The sequence below is a fragment of the Myxocyprinus asiaticus genome, chromosome 35 (assembly GCF_019703515.2).
Source record: "Myxocyprinus asiaticus isolate MX2 ecotype Aquarium Trade chromosome 35, UBuf_Myxa_2, whole genome shotgun sequence".
Classification (NCBI taxonomy): Eukaryota; Metazoa; Chordata; class Actinopteri; order Cypriniformes; family Catostomidae; genus Myxocyprinus; species Myxocyprinus asiaticus.
In genome coordinates, this window is record NC_059378.1 from 40689142 (window position 1) to 40712365 (window position 23224).

General features: G+C 36.7%; 1 protein-coding gene across 2 annotated transcripts in view; it reads left to right on the plus strand.

Moving 5' to 3' along the window:
* Positions 1-23224, plus strand: part of LOC127426536 (zinc finger protein GLI2-like) — a 139008-nt gene that overhangs the window by 23262 nt on the left and 92522 nt on the right. For both annotated transcript variants that reach the window (XM_051673404.1, XM_051673405.1), the window contains exon 2: positions 18133-18258. In XM_051673404.1, coding sequence (XP_051529364.1) covers positions 18144-18258 — 115 coding nt within the window. In that variant the 5' untranslated portion in view covers positions 18133-18143. The remainder of the gene's footprint in view (positions 1-18132; positions 18259-23224) is intronic.

A 23224-nucleotide genomic window follows, 5' to 3' on the forward strand; every position in this document is an offset into this window, starting at 1 on the left:
CTTCTGTTAAAACTTGTGTATTATTTGACCTGTAAAGTTGTTTAAATGGTCATTTTTAGGGTTTATGGCGTTATGTTGTCATGGTAACAAAGTTGTAAATTGGCTATAACTTTACACCGAAATGTTTAATAAGTGATTTTATCACAGTAAAATCATGTTAACACACATATTGTTTACATCTTGTGTTTATACTTTTGAAACAGTGAGCATTTTAACATTTACGCATTGGCCCCATTGACTTCCATTGTAAGTGCCCCCAGATTTTTGCCTTTTTTAAAGAAAAGGAGGGACGAGTTGAAATGATTTTTTGTGGTAATCAACATTATGCCACAAATGCTGTCGATTAAACTTAACATGTATTAAACGCAGAAAATTACTTTAAGTCAGTCAAGTCAAGATTTAGTTTTTTTGTTTGTTTTTTTAAGTGAGTTATTTAGAAATAGGGGAATCGTTTTTGACATTTAGGATTAAAAGAGTCAGCTTTTTAGAAGTCGAGTCATCTTTTATTCATATTACCTTGAATAAATAGTATAATGGTATATATTGTGTATGTCAATATGCAAACAGAAGCTAATGAATGTAGACTGGGTTTAAAGTGGAGATCAGAGAGCAGCACAAGATGTTTGCTCTTCAAACTGAAACAGCTTTGCCTTCTCTGTTTGCTGTCCTGAGCAACAGTACATTTCAGGGATCTCTCCGTTAGGACAGCACATGTTGTGATGTAGGGATCACTTCAGAAGAACACCCTGAAAATGCCAAGATATAGAAGAGCCATAATGTGCAAAAAAGACTCAGAAAAGCTCTAATTGGCCCATTTATATCCTGGAGGAAAAGCAAAAAAGCTTTTGGTGGGAGAGAGTTCACACCGATTAGCATGAGAAAACAGTTTTAGTGCATTTGCCATTATGCGCAATGAAGAGTTCTTGCAGTCAGAATGAAGAGCTTGAAAAGGATTTGAAAGAACGACGGGCCCATTCAGGATTATTCGGGTCCGGACGAACTGATGGTCACCAGGGGCCCCTTTCATCTCCCCCAGAGCCTTTTTCACACATCCCAGTCTCTCACTGTCTGTCAGCGCTTTTCAAATCCATCACATTGGAGAAGAATTTAATGAAGCGAACGGTGCAAAAAACGAGAGGAGAGGCTGCAATAGCGGCGGGCGCATGTGGAGGCCTGAAAAGAAACTGAGTAAAACTCCCCGCAGAGAGACGATTCAGAAGTTAAGACAAGAGTAAGAGAGAGAGTCTTCATTCAACATCTACACCAATTAACGCTGGATTCCTGCTTCGCCAAATAAAGTGTCGCCGGTTCCAGGTGAACAAACCCAAAGCAATTTGGCACATAAAATATGTCTGGAGTTACGCACATAGTTTCAGGCTATTTGTGGGGGACTTTCAAGACAGTTTCCAAATTTAACATAATGATTTAGGGTCATTAACGTAGAAGAGAAACATACTTGTATGATGAAAGGCCACATATATTCTAGACAGTGGAATTTTCCTATGTGAAAGCAACATTTATGTAAATCTTTCATATTTTGGCCCAAAAAAGTATTTGGAGACTTAAGGCACACTGTCATTGCATTAGATATTAAATATTAAACCAAGTGTCATATGCAAACAAATGCTGCTAGAGTTTTTCTCTAAACTAACATCACTTTTCTGAGCAATTTTGTGCAATGAAGAGTAACATTTTTAGGAAAAAAGGCCATAGATTTCTTTGAGCTGGTCTAATCGAGACTGTAACAATGCAAAATTATATAAATCTTTCATACATTGGCCCCAACACTTACAAATGTTTGAATTCAAAATATTGAAGTGTCATCTGCAAACAAATGCTGCTAGAGCTTTTCTTAGAACTAACTGAACTTTTCTGAGCCGTTTTTGCATTTATATTTGAGCAACTGGTGCCATGGTGATTTTTATTAGTAGATGTATGCGTATCCACAGGTGTAGTTCATCACAATATCCTCATATCTAATTGAAAAATGTAAACTTTTCGTTTCAAATAAATGGTGCTTGGTTTGTTATTTTGTTATGTGACATTTAGACTTTTTTTAATGTCTATAAATAGCGCCAAAGGTCTTAATTGTTAATAAGGACAATGTTTCAATATTGGAACATTTCAGTTCCTAACTTCCTAACCTCATAAACAGGTCCATAAATGACACAGAGTTCCAAATTCTTGAAGTTTGATGACCATACACATTAAAGAGGTGGCCAGTCTGTGGCGTTATTGTCTTAAGACTCTATAAGACTCCAGGGAACTCTCTGTCTTCTCTTGTTTGTCTTGCTAAGACTCGCAAACACAATAGTCATTCTCACGGGAGTATATAAGGTCAGTCGCTGTCAATAGGTCGAGAATCCGAAGGAAGTCGAGCTCCTTAGAAGTCACTCCATTGTGACGCATGAATAGAGTCACTAACCCTTGAAAACATGTGTTGTTTTATACTGAGCAGGGTTTGGATACTGCTGGAGTTTTATTATCAGCTTATTGTGATAGTGGTCTGACTATCAACAAAACATTTACTCATGTTACTCCGAAATCTATTATCGATTATCATTATTAAAAACTTCACTGTAAATTGTAGCAACACCTCCTCCTCGACCCTTCAGATGAGGCTCATTTTTATAACAATAACCTGGGGGAGTAGATTCATTTAAACTAATATATTCATCCGGTTTAAGCCAGGTTTCTGTCCAAACTATGATCTGTAATAATTTCATTTACAATTAGTGCTTTGTTTGAAAGAGATCTAATGTTTAGTAGCCCTACATTTATATGATGTTTATCTTAAATGTTTTTTTTTTTTTTTTTTTTTTCAAGTTTGACCTTAATCACATTTTTTCTAAATGATTTAGTGAGAGTTGTGTGTTTGGTAGTTCGGGGAACAGACACAGTCTCCCTATGATATCTAGGTGTTACAGTCTCTATGTGTTGTAGTTTATGTGACCTGTGTGATGTGTCAAGGCAGCTGGCAGATGTTCGGATTAGCCAGTGTGTCTGGTTCCTGACCTGGGCCCCAGTTAGTCAAATACTATCACTATTAAGACTATGAGCCAAATTACTAGATAGGAGAGCTGCACCTTCCCTGGATGGATGGAGTCCTTCTGTCTTTAGCAGGTCAGGTCTACCCCAAAAACTCTTCCAATTGTCTATAAATCCATTGCTATTCTCTGGACACCACTCATCCAGCCATTCAGTTACACTAATCTACTATAAACCTCGTCACCATGATGAGCAGGGAGGGGGCCAGAGCATATTACAGTGTATTAGATCATATTTGCAAGTTTACACACCTCTTGAGGGCAGTGGTGGCTCAGTGGTTAAAGGCTCTGGGGGTTCAAGCCCCAACACTGCCAAGATGCCACTGTTGGGCCATTGAGCAAGGCCCTTGACCCTATCTGCTCCAGGGGCACCATATCATGGCTGACCCTGCACTCTGACCCCTGCTTAGCTGGGATATGTGAAAACAAATACATTTCACTGTATATATGAAAATGTAAAATGTGTGACAATAATAAAGGCTTTCTTCTTCTTCTCTTTAACATTATCTTTAGTGATCTCCGACTGGCGAAGCCAGACATCATTAGTGCCATGAATAACAATTTTAGAAAATCTACATTTAGCATTAGCCAGCACTTGTAAATTTGATCTGATATCAGACGCTCTGGTACCCGAAATACATTTAACAATAGTGGTTGGAGTCTCTACTTCCACATTCCTTACAATAGAATCACCTATTACTAAGGCGCTATCAACATGATTCTCAGTGGGTGCATCACTGAGTGGGGAGAATCGATTGGAAACCCTAACAGGAACGGGAGGTGTGGTGTCGCTTTGCTGAGCGAGTATGCCGCTGAGACGTCATCCAAACGCCCTGCTGCAGGGGCTCCACAGCTGGAACCAAAGTGTGTGTGTTGCTCGCTGTACTACCTGCATCCGAAACAGTATCTGCCGGCTTCTCTTTCTCACTGACCTCCACTAGCATTCGGCTGCATGTCTCTAACTCAATCTTCTCTGTCAGCTTGACTAATTCCTTACATTTATCACATGTGAATCCCTCACTGCTGATGGAAGAAGCTATAGTAAACATGTGGCAAATTTATAACATTTTAATCAAACAAAAAAAGAACAATCCAAAACAAAATTGGTCTTATTTTTGTCACATAAAGTGCTGCATCACATTCTAAATGAAAACTTATAACAGCACTCTTGCTTGTGAGATATTGCTTAAATATTATTACTATTACTACTACTACTACAGTAAATACTACATTGTACTATAAAGTCATTTTGCGATTTCTTCAATTCTCCTGTTGAGCTTTTATTTTGAATCAGACTATTATTTTTACATGAAGTCTTTTTCGTTTTGACAGAAGTTGGTCCAGTGTGATTTTTAAAGCGCAAAATGCTGCGATTTAGTCTGCAGGTGCTGCGCGCTTTATGGTAAATGTGTGCTCTCTTCTGTCATCAACTACAACATGATTCAAAAATGTGGCATTTTGATAAGTCTGTGTTTTCAGCTTATTAGTGGCTTCAGACATTCACGTGTGTGCTGAAGCGCGCAGCACATGCAGACTGTATTTATTTAATTAAATCGGCGGTTTAATAATCACACTAGGACATTTTACTATTTTAATAGTAGGTACTACGGGTACTGCAGAAACACTGGTATCGTTATATATTTTTTTATATGTTAGTATTGACTTGGTACGGAAGTACAGGCAATTTTGATTTCACTAGTCCCCAAACCCATTTAGGTAATTTACCTTAAAGGGAAAGTTAACCCAACAAATGAAAACAACATGTGAGTAACCTAAATGATGACAGTATTTTAATTTTTGGGTGAACCATCCCTTTAACATGACAATATTCTTTTTTTTCATCTGATAAAGTCTCATTTGTAGGGCTGTGTATTAATACAGATTTTCCAATTAAATTCCGATTCACAAGCTCTTGATTAGATTCTGATTTTGATTCAATATCGATTCATATGGGTTTATTTCAGTTATAATGTTCCTTTCGCTTACATATGCACAAATGTCTCTCCCAGCTAATGCTGTTAATTATACAGGGGATCTTTTAACTAGGTACATTATGAAAATATAAATTTTACTAATTATATTGTATTAGTTTTTCATCATTTTGATCAAACTTTAGCTTTTTAAAAATGAACAAATCATATATTTAATCAATAAATATGATTTTATATTGCATATATTATTTTGTGTTACATGTTTGTTGTTTAATTGCATAATTTGTACTATTTACAGGTATTTCTCATTGATTTTTTCGAAGACGTGCTAAAAACCAGTACTGTCTCTTTAAGAGAGCTGGCAGTTCTGTAAAGACCGTCTGTAAATTAGCACATATTTTAACTGAATAGCACGAAATTTGGTTGCTAATGGGAGTGATATCCCTTTCGTTGTAGTAGAAGTAGAGGGTTGCGTATAGAGTAAAAAAATCGATCTTGGGATTTAAGAATCGATATCGAGAACGTTCAAATAAAGATCGCATTGGAAAATCTTTACTTTTACACAGTCCTACTCATTTGTTTGTCTGGAGTGACACAAAAAACACAATAAGCTGCAAAAAGTCAAAAGCAAACAATTTCTCAGATTACCTTAATTCACCCTGATTTCACTTTATTACATTTGTAACAGCTCAGATTACATTAGTATCAAGGTTAATTCATAGCACACACAATGAGTGTGTTTACATGCACATTCTTACAATGATTCTGCTTAATAAGATGACAAATAAGCCACTTAATAAGCATCATGTAAACTGCTTTAACAGTTTTCCTTTATCAGTGTAAGGTCATAAGCGGTTTAAGCAAAAACCAATCGATATGGTTCGATTTTTGCCCATTGCATGTAAACACCTTAACCGCCGGTCTTACCGGCTTATTCAGTGTACGTAAGTGTTGTGCGTGTGACTGTTTACGTTTTGATTTCAAAAGCAGAGAATAATCAGATGATTTCAAGATTATTTTTTTAGTTATCAGCATATTGGTGTGCATGTAAATGCGCTTAATGTAATGTGATTAGACCGTGCAATGGCATTACGTCAAGGTGAGTATTTTGACGTCAAATCAGTAAAAGCATCTACATGTGTTTTAATACTCCAGTAAACAGATAGAGACACATCTCCAAGAATCTGGGGTTTGGCTACTTTCAGACAGCTGTAAGAAGTTTCGTTCTTCCCTGGAGTGGAGAAGAACTTTAAGCTGTCAATGTGAATTCGCTGTTTTCTGGAGTTTATGTTAGCTGCCCCACTGATTTTGATTCTCTGCTTCTGTTTGGGACTTCCGTCTGAGCGGTCGGCCTCTTGGATCGCTGTGGATGTTGTTTTGTTGTGCTCACACGTCTGTCTCACATCAGAAACAAGCTCCTCTGTGATTATTACGCTCTGTGCTCGTTGTTTGTGGATTTTTCTTTGGTGTATCGTAGAGGGAGGTGTTACAAAATTGCACTGAATTTGTTTTCTAGTGCAGTGATTCTCAGCTTGTTGGTCATGTCCCACAAAATGGGGTCACAGGCCAGTTCTGATTGGGTCATGGACTGCAGGAAAAAACTATGCTAAATGCAACTAATAAAATGCAACCAACCATATAAGGGTGTTTCTTTAACTTCAGGCACTTTTAGCACTGTGGACCAGTTTATTAAATTTGTCTGCTAACAATGTCCAGCAGTGTAAAAAAGAAAGTTTAAAGAAAACGTTTCTGCCTCCAAAACTTTTATATCAAACACCTCAGGTCAGTCTAGCTCATGTAGCATTGTATTCAAAAGACAGCAAATAATTAGATATGAGTGATTCTTCAACTTCAGGCACTTTTAGCACTGTAGACTTCTAGAGAGTAAAGTCTTGTTAAAGCAATTTTTCACTTCCTCACTATTGTTTTTTTTTTTTTTTTTTTTTTTTGTCCAACACTGTGTTCATGCATCACAGGAGATTTATGTCATTTTGGTCATGAAATTTCCCACCCCAGTGTCACTTCCAGCTAGGGCTAGGCGATGTGGCCAAGAATATTATCACAATATTCTTTTTCATATCGTTCGATATCGATATTTATCACAATATACATTCACATTTGCACATTGCAAATTGTTTTGAATTTCCAAGTTGGAAAGAAAAAAAAATCCTAAACAGTCAAAATAGTCGATACCAAACTGCATTAGGGGCACAGAGACAGCCAAAGCAGTGGTGTCTGAGGGATCTTCTACTAAAATATTACAGTATTATCAATCGAGTGCAGTTGGATATGAATGTTAATAGATCATCTGTTCATTTTAAAGCATAATGACAGTATATCATTTTTACATTCACATTATTTTTATATTTCATTACATTCAGATACCCAAGTATGGGGGCATAGAAGCCCTTGTGACTGAGGAATGATACTGTAGGGGAGTTCAGGGGTATCCCCTGAGAGAAATTTAGAAAATGTAAAAGTATTTATATGTAGAACACATGCTAATTATCAAAAATTACTCAAAAGCTTATCATTGATATCAGGGATTTTTTTATCGCGATAAATACAGAGATCGTTTTATCACCTAGCCCTACTTCCAACTCATTTCATATTCTGTATTGTGTTTAATAGAATTCTGTGCTGAAAATGATGCTGATGGAAACCTTTTCCTTAACCTTTTTCAAATAAAGTGACCGACTCTTTTGTCTTGCTAAGATTAATTTTATAGCTAATATTTTATGTATCGTAAATACACACAATTAAATAATATTTTCACACTTTTTGCATAATTTGCCAAAATTAGAGCTTGATTGGAAATGACGGCCAATAGAAAGTGATATTTCCCTTGATTTTTCTTTGTTTTGTTTCATATTTTATCTCAAGCATGCTCTTCACTGACACTTTTGTCCACTTGGTTAACAAGTACACTAACTTTTGAAAAATGTTATTAGGGGTAAAATTGTTTGGTGTGCTGGAAATTATGTGGGACAGTGGTAAATTTTGACAAATTGATAGAAATCATTTTCAAATAATATATTTTTAAATGGTTTGCTTATTTCACTCTTTTTACTTTTTTTTTTTTTTTAGATGATTATAGTTTTAAACATGGAATATTTAGTACTTCTATAATGTATTTAATATTGAAAGTCTGGGTCTGGGTGAAGGCTAAAACAGTCCAATCTAAGACATTTGAAAAGCACCAAAATAAATGGTAAAAAGTTTCCAATGAGACCTTGATATATATATTGGATAGCAAATTAAATGTGTTGAAAGGGAGGAAAAACACTTCCTATATTGTTGTTGCTGTTGACGTCTGTGTGTCCAATCCAACTCAGCGTTTGTTTTTGTTTTTTTGGTGCAAATTCATCTGTCACTTGGTAATATGGCTCAAATACTAACACAATATTTGGTCCAGTGTATGTTTTATGTGTTAGGCTAGTAAATCACACTTCTGTTGATGTTTGCGCATTCACATAATGGCCAACTTTCCCATTCGGCCAATTCATTTCCCATTCATGTTATGTTAGGAAGTTTGCTTACTGTTGGATCTGTGCAGTTCACGGTAATATTAATCAATTTCATATTTAATTTAAAGGGCATTGTGGTTGCTTTTGCACTTCAAAAAATTATGGTACTGTTTTGGTACCAGTTGTGCATTTAGGATTGCTAAAAAATAGATTTATCTGCTTTTAAAATTGAGCAGAAAAAGCATCACATCTTCTGTTGTTGACCTGAAAGTTTCTGCGTTCGGTGGTATTTTGGTGCAAATTCATCTGTAACTTGGTAGAAGTGAGTCAAATTAGACTGATGGCAACATGAACAAGCTGCATGCCCTCATATTAAAAAACCATGAACAAAACTATGTAAGATGACATTAAACGCAGGTTGCAGGTTTGGGTCACCACTTGGTCCTGAAGCAAAACCAGTTGAGGACCGCTGGTCAGAAGTGTGCTGAAGAACTAACTAACCCCCTGCTGTACTGATTAACTGAATTTGATTTGACTAATTCAGAATTAAATCAACGGCCGTCTTTGTGCTCCAGGGAAAAAGATCACTTCGATGTGAGCTCTAGAAGGGACTTCATCAACCCCAAGACAATCAGACATCAAACTCCTTCTAATTACTGAAAATGAAACGAGAGAGACCCTTTCTCCTGAAAGGACATCACACGCCATGAGACGCTTTGAAATCAAAGATCGGCGGGCCACTGGGGGCATGAGATGCTCATCTTGCTATGAAATGTGATGTGTATCCATAGCGCCTCTTGGCTGGCTTTGATTCGGGACTTAATGAATTCCTGAAGGGATGCGGTAACCGGATGATACTCCTTTAATACCTAAAGAATTCTGACAGCGGAGAGCTATGCGATAATACAAACGGATCATCATCGCTTTCACTGTTGATAGAATTGTACATGTGTCAGACAAATGCCTGATAGCATAAAATCCCTAGTGGATTCTCAAGGGTTGGCTCATGGCCTGGGCTGTGTGCCGGTTCAAACGTGTTTAACAACTCAGGGCATGCAGCACAGATGTTTACATTATTGAGATTCAGTTATTGCAGAAGAGACGTCTACGGAGGCAACACAGTCCTCTGACTTATCAGGGCCGTATATAGCAGGACTCTCATCCTGTGAACGTATGTTCTCCATTAGATCCGTACAGCGACAGATTAAATTGAACCATTCTGAAATGTAGCCAAACCACAGACTCCTTACTGACAGACCAAGTGACGGGGCGTATATGTGAAACTCAAGTAAATCCCATGTGTTATGGCTTAGCAATCATACAAGGTTATGGGTCAAAACCCGATTGAGTAAAGGCCTAAGTATACTTTGGTTTTCTGCGTGCTGCTACGTCTCATGCACAGTGCACAATACATGTGGACTGTCCATCTAAAAGTGCTAGAAGCCAAGTTTTGCTTCTCACCCCCAAGTAGATAGGAGAGGAAGTTTGGTCCTGGTGTTAAACTGCAAGTGTCTCTTAAAAACACCATTTGGCCTCCGGATCAAAGCATGCTGTTAAAAAATAACACGATGTCCAGCAGTTAAAACAGTACATCCCGCGGTGGGTTTTGCATTTAAGGCGCATCTGCGGCGAGGGTCAAGCACTCCATTTACAGCTAAGCAACTCTGCGCTGAAATCTCGCCAGAAAGACATGCTCAGCATATGTGAGATGTAATCATTTTGTTGGCTGATTCCAGGTGAAAGTAGGAATCTTCTTCCACTGAACTCCAGTGGGGGCTGAAATCACAACATCTGTTCGGTGTTGGCCACAGCGGTGAGGTCACCCACAGGATATTGCACTTAGAAGCTGTCACCTAAACTTGCATACACATACATTCAGCAATCTATTACTGAAACCTGTTCCTCTGTTAATTACAGTACTCACCAAAGCCACTAACTTAGCTACATTTTCAGAAGAGTGACAGTAGTTCAGATGTTTTCAAAACATTTTGTCACACTACACTGTAGCCCATTGGAAAAGTAATGTGCTACTGTAAAAAGATTTTTCGTATTCATTTAAAAATATTAAAGATATCAAAACATCCATTAAAATAAAATACATTTACTTTACCGTAAATGACTTGACAATAAAATGACAATATTAAGTCTTGAGTTTAGAGAAATCTAACAAAATTTGGTGAGATTTATTTTTAAAATAACTTTTTGCCAATGGGATAAGATAAAAATTCTTTCATTCGCAATAGTTTTCATTCTCTCGCAATATTTTCTTTTCCCTCGCAATAGTTTTTTGTCTCTCTCAATATTTTTTTCCATCACAATAGTTTTTTCCCCTCGGAATAAGTTTTGCGTGCCCTCGTAATAGTTTGTGTTCCCTTGTAAGTTTTCTTTCCCTCGCAATACGTTTTGCGTGCCCTCGCAATATTGTAGTTTGCATTCCCTCGCAATACGTTTTTTCCCCTTGCAATAAGTTTGGTGTGCCCTCGCAATAGTTTTCATTCCCTCGCAATATTTCTTTTTCTCGCAATTAGTTTGGTGTGCCCTCGTAATAGTTTGCGTTCCCTGGCAAGTTTTCTTTCCCTTGCAATAAATTTTGCATACCCTCGCAATAGTTTTCATTCCCTCGCAATAAGTTTGGGTGCCCTTGTAATAATTTGCATTCCCTCGCAAGTTTTCTTTCCTTCACAATAAGTTTTGCGTGACCTCCCAATAGTTTGCTTTCCTTTGCAATAAATGTACCATAGTGTTTTATTATGGTTACTGTAGTAAAAAACATGGGTTTACTATAGTAATATTGTAGTAACTATGAAAAGTAACTATGTTTTTTTTTTTTTTTTGGGCAGAAACCATGGTTTTAATACAGTATACTATATCCATATAGTGCCTATGGTTTAATTATTTTACATCAAAACCTCCACAATGATTTTGTCAAACAACCAGATTTTGTCAACCACAAGATGAGCAACCAGATTTGATGATGCAGTTGATTCTTTGACACAGCAATGACATTTAATGGAGAGCAAATGCTGAATGCCGACGTCAGTATGAACTCAAACATTTCTCCTCAAGTTCTTCCAAGACCAATGATCTAAGCGGCACCATCCACATTTATTTACAGCTCTATACTCTAACTGTACGTCAAAAATGGACTCATTAGAAGACCTAGTGAATTTTACGAGAAACATCTAAAACAGGTTGATGCTTAAATGCAACACTCTCCAAATCTCCTGAGCAAAAACATTTTCCTTGGGAAAACTTCTGAATTTATAAAAGTAAGACCTTATCCTGCTTGTGATAAAGTTCTCTTGTGGTGTAAAGGACTGTCTTCGTTTTTTGCACACTTGTAAGATACACGAACCTCAAACACTGAAGAAACGCTTCACACGAGAGTTCAGTTTGAACAATTGCAGTGGTTGAGTACTACAAAGAAAGAGAGACCTCACTTTCCTCTCAGGGATTTGGCTCTGTGACCTTTTAGAGTTCTGTCAGAGTCATTTGTTTGGCCGACAGCTCGAGTTGTAATTACTCAAACTGTGAGGTAGAGGATTGCGGGAAGTAATCCAGTGTGATGAGCCAAACGGCTCTCCTGAAAGCTCACAGCACCTGGAGTATGGAAACATTCTTTCTCTAGATGTCTCTTTCTTATTCCCAACTCCACCCGTCTCGGATGGATTCACTTCAAGGAATACAATCGTGGTTTCTCATTCAAAATTATGGCTGAATTTTTATTTTTGGGTGAACTGTTCCTTAAAGATCGGCAGACATGTTTAGATTGTGATATTTGTTTGCTCCATGTTTTCTGGTGCTCTTCAGAGGACAATTGAAGAATTTAGAACAAGCTCTTAAAACACATATGTGATTCATTTGAGCACAATGATGTCTTGAAGGGGAATGTGTAAAGTTCAAATGTTGTTTCTTTGCTCAATTATCTTTCCCGAAAGCCTCAATTGTCAGTCTGAAAGCAGCATGAATGGCTGTTTGTGGATTTAAAGACAGCGATAGCTCAGAGAGAATATTAGGATTATTAGCACCATGAGCGCCCTGATGTGCATGGGAAGATTGTTAGAAATGCAAATGACGATTGTTCACTACCATTATACGCTAGAATAGCTAATTAAAATGTCTTAAATGTTTTATTTCAGGCATAAATGTCAAAGGTAGTGTTATTCATATGGGTAAACGATATAGCTAAAAATAATGCCTATTGATGATGTGTAATTATTTTTATTTAATTTTTTTACTTACATAGTTATAAACAACACTATATAACATTTAACATTTTTGAAGGATGAGAAACGAATCGTCGAATCAGAGTTTTGAATCGATTGTCGAAACGGACAGTTGAAACTTTTCACGGGGAAAGAACTGAACTTACCAACTAATTTTTGCTACGGATGTTTAAATCAGAGACATTATTAAAACTGTATTGACGCTCTCATACTTGCGAGTCGCGAAACAAAAAAGGACTGCAAAACCTGTCTAGTAACACAACCTGATCTCATGACAAATCATCTCTAATAATAGTTTGTGATGGGAAAATTCGTATAAGTTGGCTGGTACAAAAACAAACGACTTTTACTCTCATAGAGAAAAATAAACAAACCTACGAACATTGTTATTACAGTTTTTCCTAAGTTTAACCCCTAATTTAAACCTAAATATAAAGTGTAACACCTTACCCAAACCTCAAACCTGACCATAATTTTAATATAAAAATCGCTGTTCTGTATCACGGAAGAAAGAGAAACATGGCGGGTTTGAGTGTTTTTACCATTTTTCTGACATTTAATCCCTAACCCAAACCAAAACCCTAAACCTAACAATGATTTTAATAGGAAAACACTTTGTGTACATTAGTCATTTGTATTGGTAATATTAATATGGGATGAGTAAACAAATTTATTCACAGACATTTCACAGATGTTTCCTTTCTTAAAATAAAGTGTTGGATAGTAGGCTAGCTAAAATTTGATGCCTGTATTGTATTGATTTGAAATTCTGTTTGTTGATTGGTTAGTCTCTATGGGAAATAAAGTTGTACCTTTTTGTACGAGCCAAGTCGTAAAATATCTTGTGCGAGTTATACCGAGTTGTCATGAGACTTTTGAGTAATACGCTCTTCAGGAAACTTAACGGTCAAATAAAAAACATATTAAAATCATTGCATGTTGTGCATGTTGTTTTTAATTTTATATCGTAAATATATAATTAATTTTATTACATCGCCCAGCCCTAATTAAACATATCTGCACAGATTTTCATTGCATGACTTTAAAGTGAAATTTTAACTGTGCATTCACTTTTTGTTCGTGCTAAATTCCCACCATATTAAAAATGCTAATCCCTAGATCACAGGCTTTCTCACTTACGTCATCTACTAAATATCACTTATAAACACACATCTTCTGAGAGAGTACTAACAGTTCATTCAGACAAAAACACACTGATCGTGGATCAGATCAAAGCCATTTACCTCGAGTGCGTGAATGACCGCAGTTATTCAAGGGCCGCAATTAACGATGTTGGCATGTAAAGCACAAGTTTTTATGCATGACCGATCTCTCATAATGAGCTTGCGCATGCCGCGGGGAACTCTGTTCTTGAATAGCGCAGCATTCACACGGTGAGTCTTGACTCAAGTCACCAGACTGCTGTAGAAAAGCCTTTCACACCTGGTAGAGCCCTTCAAAGGGAGCGATCCACCACCAGCTCATAAAGAACACACTAGTCTGTCCATCACCAAACTTTCAAGAGTGTGAAAATACGAGCCAGTAATTTAAAGCTGATGCGTCTCAAGTAGTTGATTGGCTCACAAACTGCTTTTGAGATGTTGAAAAGCATGTGCTTTTGTTTTTTTCCACACTCTTGTTTTTTTCTCAACTTTTTTTGGGGGAGGGGGGGTTCTCAACTTTTGGGGTTTTACCAACTGTTTTTATGCTTTGGCAACATTTATGAAAAATGTATTTAGAAGTACGTATTCATAAGAGGTCTAATTTATTTTGAAAGTGAAAAGTGACAGCTTTCATGGCCTGTAATATATTAAGGGCCGTTATGTGTTCGGAATGGAAAAAGCAGCTGTGATAAAATCTAAAGCGAGTTTTTTCTTGAAAATTTGACAAATTTTGTCTTGCATTCCTCATAACGAAGAGCAGATCTGATTTGTATCACTGAAATGAGATTTGACAAATGTTCGCCTGCTTTAGATTATTTTGCAGGTCTGTCGTACAGCGTGACGGCTCTTTCAGTCAGTGTATGGTGTGTGTGTGTGTGTGTGTGTATTTGTGTCTATATGTATTTTACAAGTGTGTAATTCTGCTATATTCCAAGATGTGTAACCAATTTACAACTTACACAATTTAATATCACCTGTACAGGTGTAATGTATTTTCCTGAAATCTGTTGAATTGGTGCTTTGAAGGCGTAGTTCACCCCATAAGGAAAATTCTGTCATTATTATGTAACATTTTACCAAATATTGACAGTTCGTAGTCTGTCATGCTCCAGACTTTAAGTGTCATTAAAATTGTCCATATAACTCGTACTGTTTTCCAAATCTTTATCATTTTTATATCTAAACACAAACACATTGAATGGGAAAGTTTTCAGTGAGTGCCTTAAAATTGTGTTTGTTTCTCACAAAAAGCAATCGTATGATTAAGGAGACTTATATGGAATATAATGCATGAGTCATACTGTATGAATTACACCTACAATATTTTTATGGTGCATTTTGTTTGATGCTTTCTGGAGCTTGAGAGTCATGGTCACCAAGAACTGTCATTGTATGGAAAAAAAGCTGCGTGAATTAACAGCATTTTTTTGTTTTGTGTGAACTAATCCTTTAACCTGACAGTAGACGTTCTCAATCATATTGTCTTTATTCTGGACTTGATTCTGTTCCGCAGTCTCGTGACTGAACCCGGTTTTAAAAAAAAAAGCCTCCAAGAAAGAAACGGTAGTGCCTGTTGTTTGCGTTTGCATTGGACCATCTGTCAGTTTGGTCTTTGACACCTGTATCATCCCATCATACTGTTCCCGCGGCAAGCATGCGGCTCCGAACTCCACAGGGGTGTCTGAGCGGCGGGCTGAGAACGCTCTTTGACCCGATTCGTCCGGCCCTGTGATCTCAAACGCTCTCTGTGTTCAGATGTTTGTCTTTGACTTATTTCAGTCATTCTGCAAGGACAAAGATGCTGCTTGTTTCTAGAAAGCTCCTTAGGCATCAAAAAAGCTTTATAACTGAGTTCAGAATGAACTGAACAGCACACTTACAGGAGTATAAATGAATTCTACAGTGTAAGATTCTACAGTACACTAAGTATATAATACTTGTTGACTTTCTTTTCAGTACACACCATTAATGCTATCAAAAGACTCCAGAACTAGAGTTGTGAGTGGTGTTTGTCCATGCAAAAGTTGCTGCCACAATGCAAAGGTAGTTGCCAGGGCGTTGCTGGGGGGTTTCTATGTGGATGCTTACTGTCAGTACTAGATGGTGCCAGTGGCACTTCACGCTTGGCGAAGGGAAACAGAAACAGATGCCATCTAGGATCACGAGTGTGTCCCACCTTTAATCGGCTTACCTTGACTTAAAAAAGGAGGGAAAAGTGACACATGAGTTAATAAACAAACCGGTGACTACTCATTCAAGCCTATTCAAAAAATGACATTTTTAGGTGTTAAAGTATAAAATACTGCTTCCTTCATTCAAAACAATTATTCCTGGCAAAAATAAGATTTACACAAATGGTTTAAATGTATAAATTCGATTTATTTATACATGCTTAACTTTGCAAAGTAGTTCAAATAATGCCACTGCAAATGTAGTTGCTTTGCCATTTACCAAACTGTACTGCTTGAAACTTAACTTAAGTTGTAAAAGTTCATACTCCTCATTCATTTAATTAAATAATTAACATTTATTCTGAATTCATAATATGTAAACCATTTAAAGATTATTCAGTTAAATTGAATGGAAATTTGTTACGCAGTTGAAATGCGTTAATCATAAAATTAGGGCTGTCAATCGATTCAAATTTTTAATCAAATTAATTACATTGGTGCCGATTAATTAATCAAATTAATCGCAATTAATCGCATATATAAATATTCGCTGAGAAATCCCCTCAAATAACAATTCAATAATGATTAAGTAATTATATATAGTTATATTTAAATAATTATAAATAAAATATATACAGTAGATAATAAAAAAATTTATTCAGATCATTAAAATGCATTACATTATTTTGGCAGACGAGTAAAGCATTGATAAAAGTAAGACAATACACAAAGTGGCTTTAGAATACAATATAGTGTTTATTTGCATATTATTGAACATAAGCCAATCATTGGCCTACAGTTCACAGCAATCCATTTTGCAATTGAATTTGTCAATTGGTCCGAGATTTATTATGAGGGTTTGTCTAAGGACATGTCAGTGTACACCTGCATCAGACGTACGCTTTTGAAGCGTCTCACTTTGGTTGCGTCACGTCATAAACATACTGTTTTTAAGTCGCTGTGTCAAGTTAAACGTAGTTTGAAACTTAGAAAAACTCGTCTTGAGATCCCTAAGTTCGGATTTGCATTTCATAAAGCTGTGTTTGAAAGAAAGAACGTGTTCTCATCTTGTGCTGTCTGCTGTCAGTGAGTGTGGTTTGTTCTCTGTATAAGCTGCACCTTGTCTATACAGCTGGAGTTTCGTTTACTGCCCCCTGGAGAAAACAGGTGGTGCTTCAAGCTTAAATTGCTCAGATGGTAAGAATATTCCTTATTACAGTCCGGGGACACGAGTAATTGCGTACATTTTTTTAACGCATTATTTTGTATATAATTAATCACACTGAATTAATATGTTAAATCGACAACCCTACTTGAAATGTAAAAAAATATAAAAATCTTAAATTGCATTTTTTTTTTTTTTTTTTTGGAGTATTGAGTTTTTACATATTTGTATAAGGTTTATTAACATAAGGAATATTTTATTAGTAATATAATGATTATTATCTAATTTATTAGCCACAATACTTGTACAACTAGTAGCATTATTTTAGCAAATCTTGCATTCAATACATTATTAAGTTTTATTTAGCCTACTTTATTTACCATACTTAAATTCATAACATTTTCACCTCAGCTCAGTAAAATGAATTATACACTTACCAAAATACAAATAATGTAAATTTATGCATGTTTACCTGTGAAACATTGTGAAATGTTATTTTTTCTTATTCTTTTAACATTTTAGTGAACTCTTTTTACTTTTTTATTTTTTTATTTTTTTACATCTGTACTCGATATAATTTATCATTTGCATTTCAAACACAAACTCATAAACCCCTGCAACAGCTCGAATTACTAATTTTGTATATTAATTGTTAATTAATAATCATACTATGAATGTTTAGTTCCTGACACTGTTATATCTAAGCGTTTGTCTTCGTTTTGCACTAATGTTCTTAAAGAATGCTTGTGTGTAATTAACAGGTTGCTGTGATTGTTAACAGTCATAGGGAAGTTTTTAAAGAAAGTTCTGTAGAGCGCCCTCTATCGGCAGATCAGAGTGCTGACATCTCCTCTAGACTAAGAGTTTACTGTCTTAACACCATAAAGTTAAGGATGTGAGTTTTGCTTTAAAATACATCATTATGGATATTTTGTTTGACGCCTCTCTTTCTCTTTTTCTAGAATTGTTAAGAATGGAGGCCGGTGTGCCCACAGCAGCAGAGAAGAAAGACTGTAAGACGTCCGCTCTCAATGGAAACGGCTTCAGTGAGCTGCCCAAAAAACCCTCCTCATCATCCCTTTCTAGAGGTACGACCTTGCCTTTTCTCTTTATCTGGTTCTTCCCAAACCAACAATCAATTTGAGGTGCAAACTGAATTTAGTGGAGCTATTTTAGTGTCCAGTGGCACATCAGTTGAAAATAATCTTCTAAAGACCTCATGAAATGCGGAAAATATTGAAGGGCTTGTGCCTTTTTTTTTTTTTTTTAAATGGTGAGGTTTAGAAATGGTGAATTAGGCTTGAGTTCACAGTTGAACTGTGATTTACTACATTTTATTTCTAGTCAGACACAGGTGGTCTTGGGGAGGGGCATGCTCATTCTAGAGAGCATTTGATTGGACAAAAATGTGTACATGCCCCTACGAACAAGGTGATGTCATTAATATTTTTGGTCCATTTTAAACTTAATTTTTGCGTGTTAATTTTGGCAACATTTAGGAGTGCACTAGCATATAAAAAGTAAGAGACTAAATGCTACAAAACTCCACTTTTGATTTAATTTAACCATATTTTGTCCTGCTCTTGTAAGAGCATTAATTTGGGTCAGATGACACGCTTTACATGGACTTTTGCTGTCGTTTTAGAGCTATTCATCGCATTAGCCAAATACTTAAAGACTCTGCTAGAACTAACGAAGTGAATATGGCCATGAAATATACATTTCAAAGATAAAATACCGTGCAGGGAGTGAACACTTATGGCGCCGGTCATCCCTGAAAAGAGGGGCCAAAGCCCACCCGCAGCCCCCCCCCCCCAAGAGTCAAAGGTGAACTTCCACCAGGCCTGATATGAATCCTAATGTCGCGTTCGGTTAGCGCCCTTCATTAATACAGAGTGACTGCCCCGTGCACGCATGCTACGGTCTTCCTCGCACAATCAGAGCATTGCAGGCATTGCATCACGCAATCACTGCCGATTGGACACATGGTGCATCTGTTCTACAGGGCTTTTTAACATTGTGTTTGCATTGAGATTAATCAAAAGTTGCACACACAGGGATGGACAGATAGCGAGAGTTAGCATGTTTAAAACATGTCTTTAGGAGGTCGATAAAAGTGGTGAGTAATGAGACAGAAAGACCTCCAGAGTATAAATGTTATGAATTAGTTAAAATGTCAGCCGTGGACGGCACAGTCCTTTAGAGAGCGGCAGAGCCGTGCGCTGAGATCCACTTTTGAAATGGTAATAGCATTTGTGATTTTGTGGGGGTTTTTATAGATTCATGAAGGAATTCGGTGGCCTGCCGTTGTAAAGAAAAGAAAAATCCATGATTTGTTCAAGAAAGGAGTGGAAAAATAGGCCACACAATGGCAAAAAGACAGTTGAATGTCATAATTTATAGAGTGTGATTTTTCACTCTTACATGATTAATACGATACATTTTTTAACTGGAGGGGGAAATTATGTCAAAGATTTAGCGTAAAGTAGAATTTCATATCATACATCCTGGAGAACTTCTTATGCATTTCCAACTACTTTTAACTAAATAAAATATTTTTCTTATGAAACATACTGTGGCTGTGGTGCCATGGTAAAGTAATGCTATTTCCAGAAAAACATAAAAACATTAATGAAGATGTACAAAAGCTTTTGTTCTAACAATAAGTAATTTCTGGGGCCTGGGTAGCTCATAGAGTATTGACGCTGACAATCACCCCTGGAGTCGCGAGTTCGAATCCAGGGTGTGCTGAGTGACTCCAGCCAGGTCTCCTAAGCAACCAAATTGGCCCGGTTGCTAGGGAGGGTAGAGTCACACGTGGTAACCTCCTCGTGGTCGCGATTAGTGGTTCTCGCTCTCAATGGGGCACGTGGTAAATTGTGCGTGGATTGCGGTGAGTAGCATGAGCCTCCACATGCTGTGAGTCTCTGCGGTGTCATGCACAACGAGTCACGTGATAAGATGCGCGGATTGACGGTCTCAGAAGCGGAGACAACTGAGACTTGTCCTCCGTCACCCGGATTGAGGTGAGTAACCGCGCCACCACGAGGACCTACTAAGTAGTGGGAATTGGGCATTCCATATTGGGAGAAAAGGGGATAAAATAAAAAAATACAAAAGTAATATCCTTTGAACATGGATTGAATCTGTTGAGCACATGACAGGCCAAACTTTTAAAGAGAGCCACAATGAAAAAGAAATGGAAGATAAAAAGATAACAAAATATTGAAAAATAACAAAATATTATAGCATGATGCTTGATGTAAAAAAAAAAAGAGGTTATTTTATACTTCTAAAACATTTTTGCACATCTGTTTTTGCAGTTCTAAACATTACAACTAACATTTTACATCACAAACATCACAAATTCATATTATGTGAACATATTATGTTGGGCAATTCCACTGAAATGTCAACCACATCAATTAAAAATAAAAAGTTACCAAAGGAACAAAATGCCTTTTAAATTCTATAGTGATGTAATGGATAATGGAAAATGCCATCCAGACCGCTAGAGGGCGCCGCTTGCTTACACAAAGCTGACTGAAATGCTGATTGCTGTCTATTTTTAAACGCAGCCTTTCTAGCTTTTGTAATTGCGCAAGACCTTATTGCAATTTCAAACTTAACTCAATCAATCGTGTAACCTTAATGGATACCATACCAATGTCTCAGAAGTCAAAATTTGCTGTTTTCAAAGCGTTTTTGATGGTTTTACTTCATCATGTATAGATAAGTACCGCTTCCACAAGTGTCACATAACAACGGTTTTTCCTCATTAATGTGAGAACGAGAAGGAATAAAAATGTAATATTACATGTTCTTAGGAGTGCCAACCCTTCTACATTATGTGGCTATCATTATTTCTGGATTATACATTTGAATTCAAAGAGTTTATACATAGTGTGATGATAATTTCATTATAAATTAACCATTGGTTTTTCATATCAGCGTTTTCATGCTTAAATCGATTTGCCGATGGTTTTAATTTGGTCAATTATTGCCCGATAAAAATCGGCAGCCGATACATCGGTACATCCCTAGTACACAGTCTTGTACCTTTGTCTTTTTGTCTGATTTTCAAATCCTTTTTTTAAATAATATTTTAGCAAAGTTTGTAATCTTGTGATTGACCTCAGAGCTGTTCACAGCTTACAACTCTTTTATGAAGGATTTTATAAAATCCGTACGAAATTAATCAATGGAAAAACACTTTCAGAACAAAGACGGCTGAAAAAGAGCTTGAAATGTATGTAGATAACAGAGCTCAGTTAATTTGCTCTTGGAAGAATTTGATGAGAATTGTTTCATATTGAGATCTCTGGCTTTTGATTGCAGACTTTGGTGTCTCAACAAATCTGAGCACAGTTTGAGACATTGTTGAGAACTCTTCTGAAACTCTAGAGGAGACACGTGCTATTCGATTACTGGGGTCTTTTTGTCAGGAAAAATAATTTCATTTGTAATTTGTCTTTACTTTGATATATACTATAATACTATTATAAGGATAGGCCTTTAACGCAGTCAGATCTTTCATGGATGCAGATTGCTAACGTTTGCTACCTCAAAATTTTCTTTTGGGTCATCAAAATATGCCCTCCAGAAAATATGCCTTTTGTCCAGAGAGACAAAACGAAAACGACAGTAAAAGCGAAAGAGTATGTTTTAAACCTGTCCATAGAAAACTGATAAAAGTTGTCTATAATGAGGCCGAAAGAGCTTGTTCTTACCTCCAGAGTATAAATGTAATGAATTAGTTAAAACGACAGTCGCTGTAGTGGACAGTATGATTCTTCTGGGAGCCGCTAAAATGTTGGTTGAGCGCCACCTTTGAAATGGTAATAAACTTTGTGATTTTGTGTCATTCTTTTCAGTTTAATGAAAAACTTTGGTGGCCTGCCATTATTTAAAAGTGGTCATTAATTGTTTATCAAAGACAGTGATGAAATTGGGGCATTTGTGATATGAACAATATTTATTTTTGCTGTTTGAAAGGATATTCTGAGTGACTTGAAAAAAATGTAGACACTGGCTATCAGGTAATTATTATTTTAAAACATCTTTAGAACTTTAAACTTTATTTAAGCCAACAAAAATGGCAAACCACAGATCAGCTCTGTCTGATGAACTTCATGTTTACTAAATGCAGTGTAGCAACAGGCTGTTTTGAGCATTAGCTCTGAGCTAACGCTAATTAAAACAACATTTTTGCAGCAGAACTTTTAATGTGTGTGTGTGTGTGTGTGAAAAACAGTAAAAGACTAGAGACGGGAGGTTAGCTAGTTCTTAGCTGGTCTCCCAGCATGACCACTTGACAAGGTCCCAAAACCTCTCTAAAACCATCATAACAGACCAGCAGGACCAGGTGGGGAGACCAGCTCAGACTAGCAAACCTGTTAAACCAGCCTACAATAACCATCCTTAAACTGTTTAACTAGCTTAAGCTGGTTAGCTGATCTGTTGGCTGGTTTTAGAGCGGTTTTGGGCACTTTTCTGCTGGTGAGGCTTGAAGACCAGCTTAAACCAGTTAAGACCAGCAAACCAGCTTAGGACCGGGTTTGGGCTGAATCACTCTTACAGAACACTTCACTCTAAAAAATGCTGGGTTAAGACTAGAGGTAGACCGATATATCGGTTTTACAGATTAATCGCCGCCAATAGTTGCTTTTTGGCACTATCGGTTATCGGTAAACATCAGTGCCACTGGTTGCAGATAGTTTTATTTTATTCCTCCATGTTTCTTAATCTTTCATCATTGACAATTTTAATCCATTATCCTAACTTCAATGCCTATTTTGTTATTTTTATTAGATAAACAAGTATCTAAATTAAAGCGAGGGCATATAATGAAAATCGTGACTATATGGAAACGTGGCTCATCAGCGCATTTATCGTGTCTCCAATCATATCTTATGTGTATGTATACAAAACCTGTCATCTGATGAAGGTATAGGCTATACAAAGTTTAATTTGGTTAATACTTAAGCATAGAGCGTTGCAACGGAGCCAAGTCTGCCTCATTTCAAAATAAGAGTCCCCAGTGTGTTTCGGGCT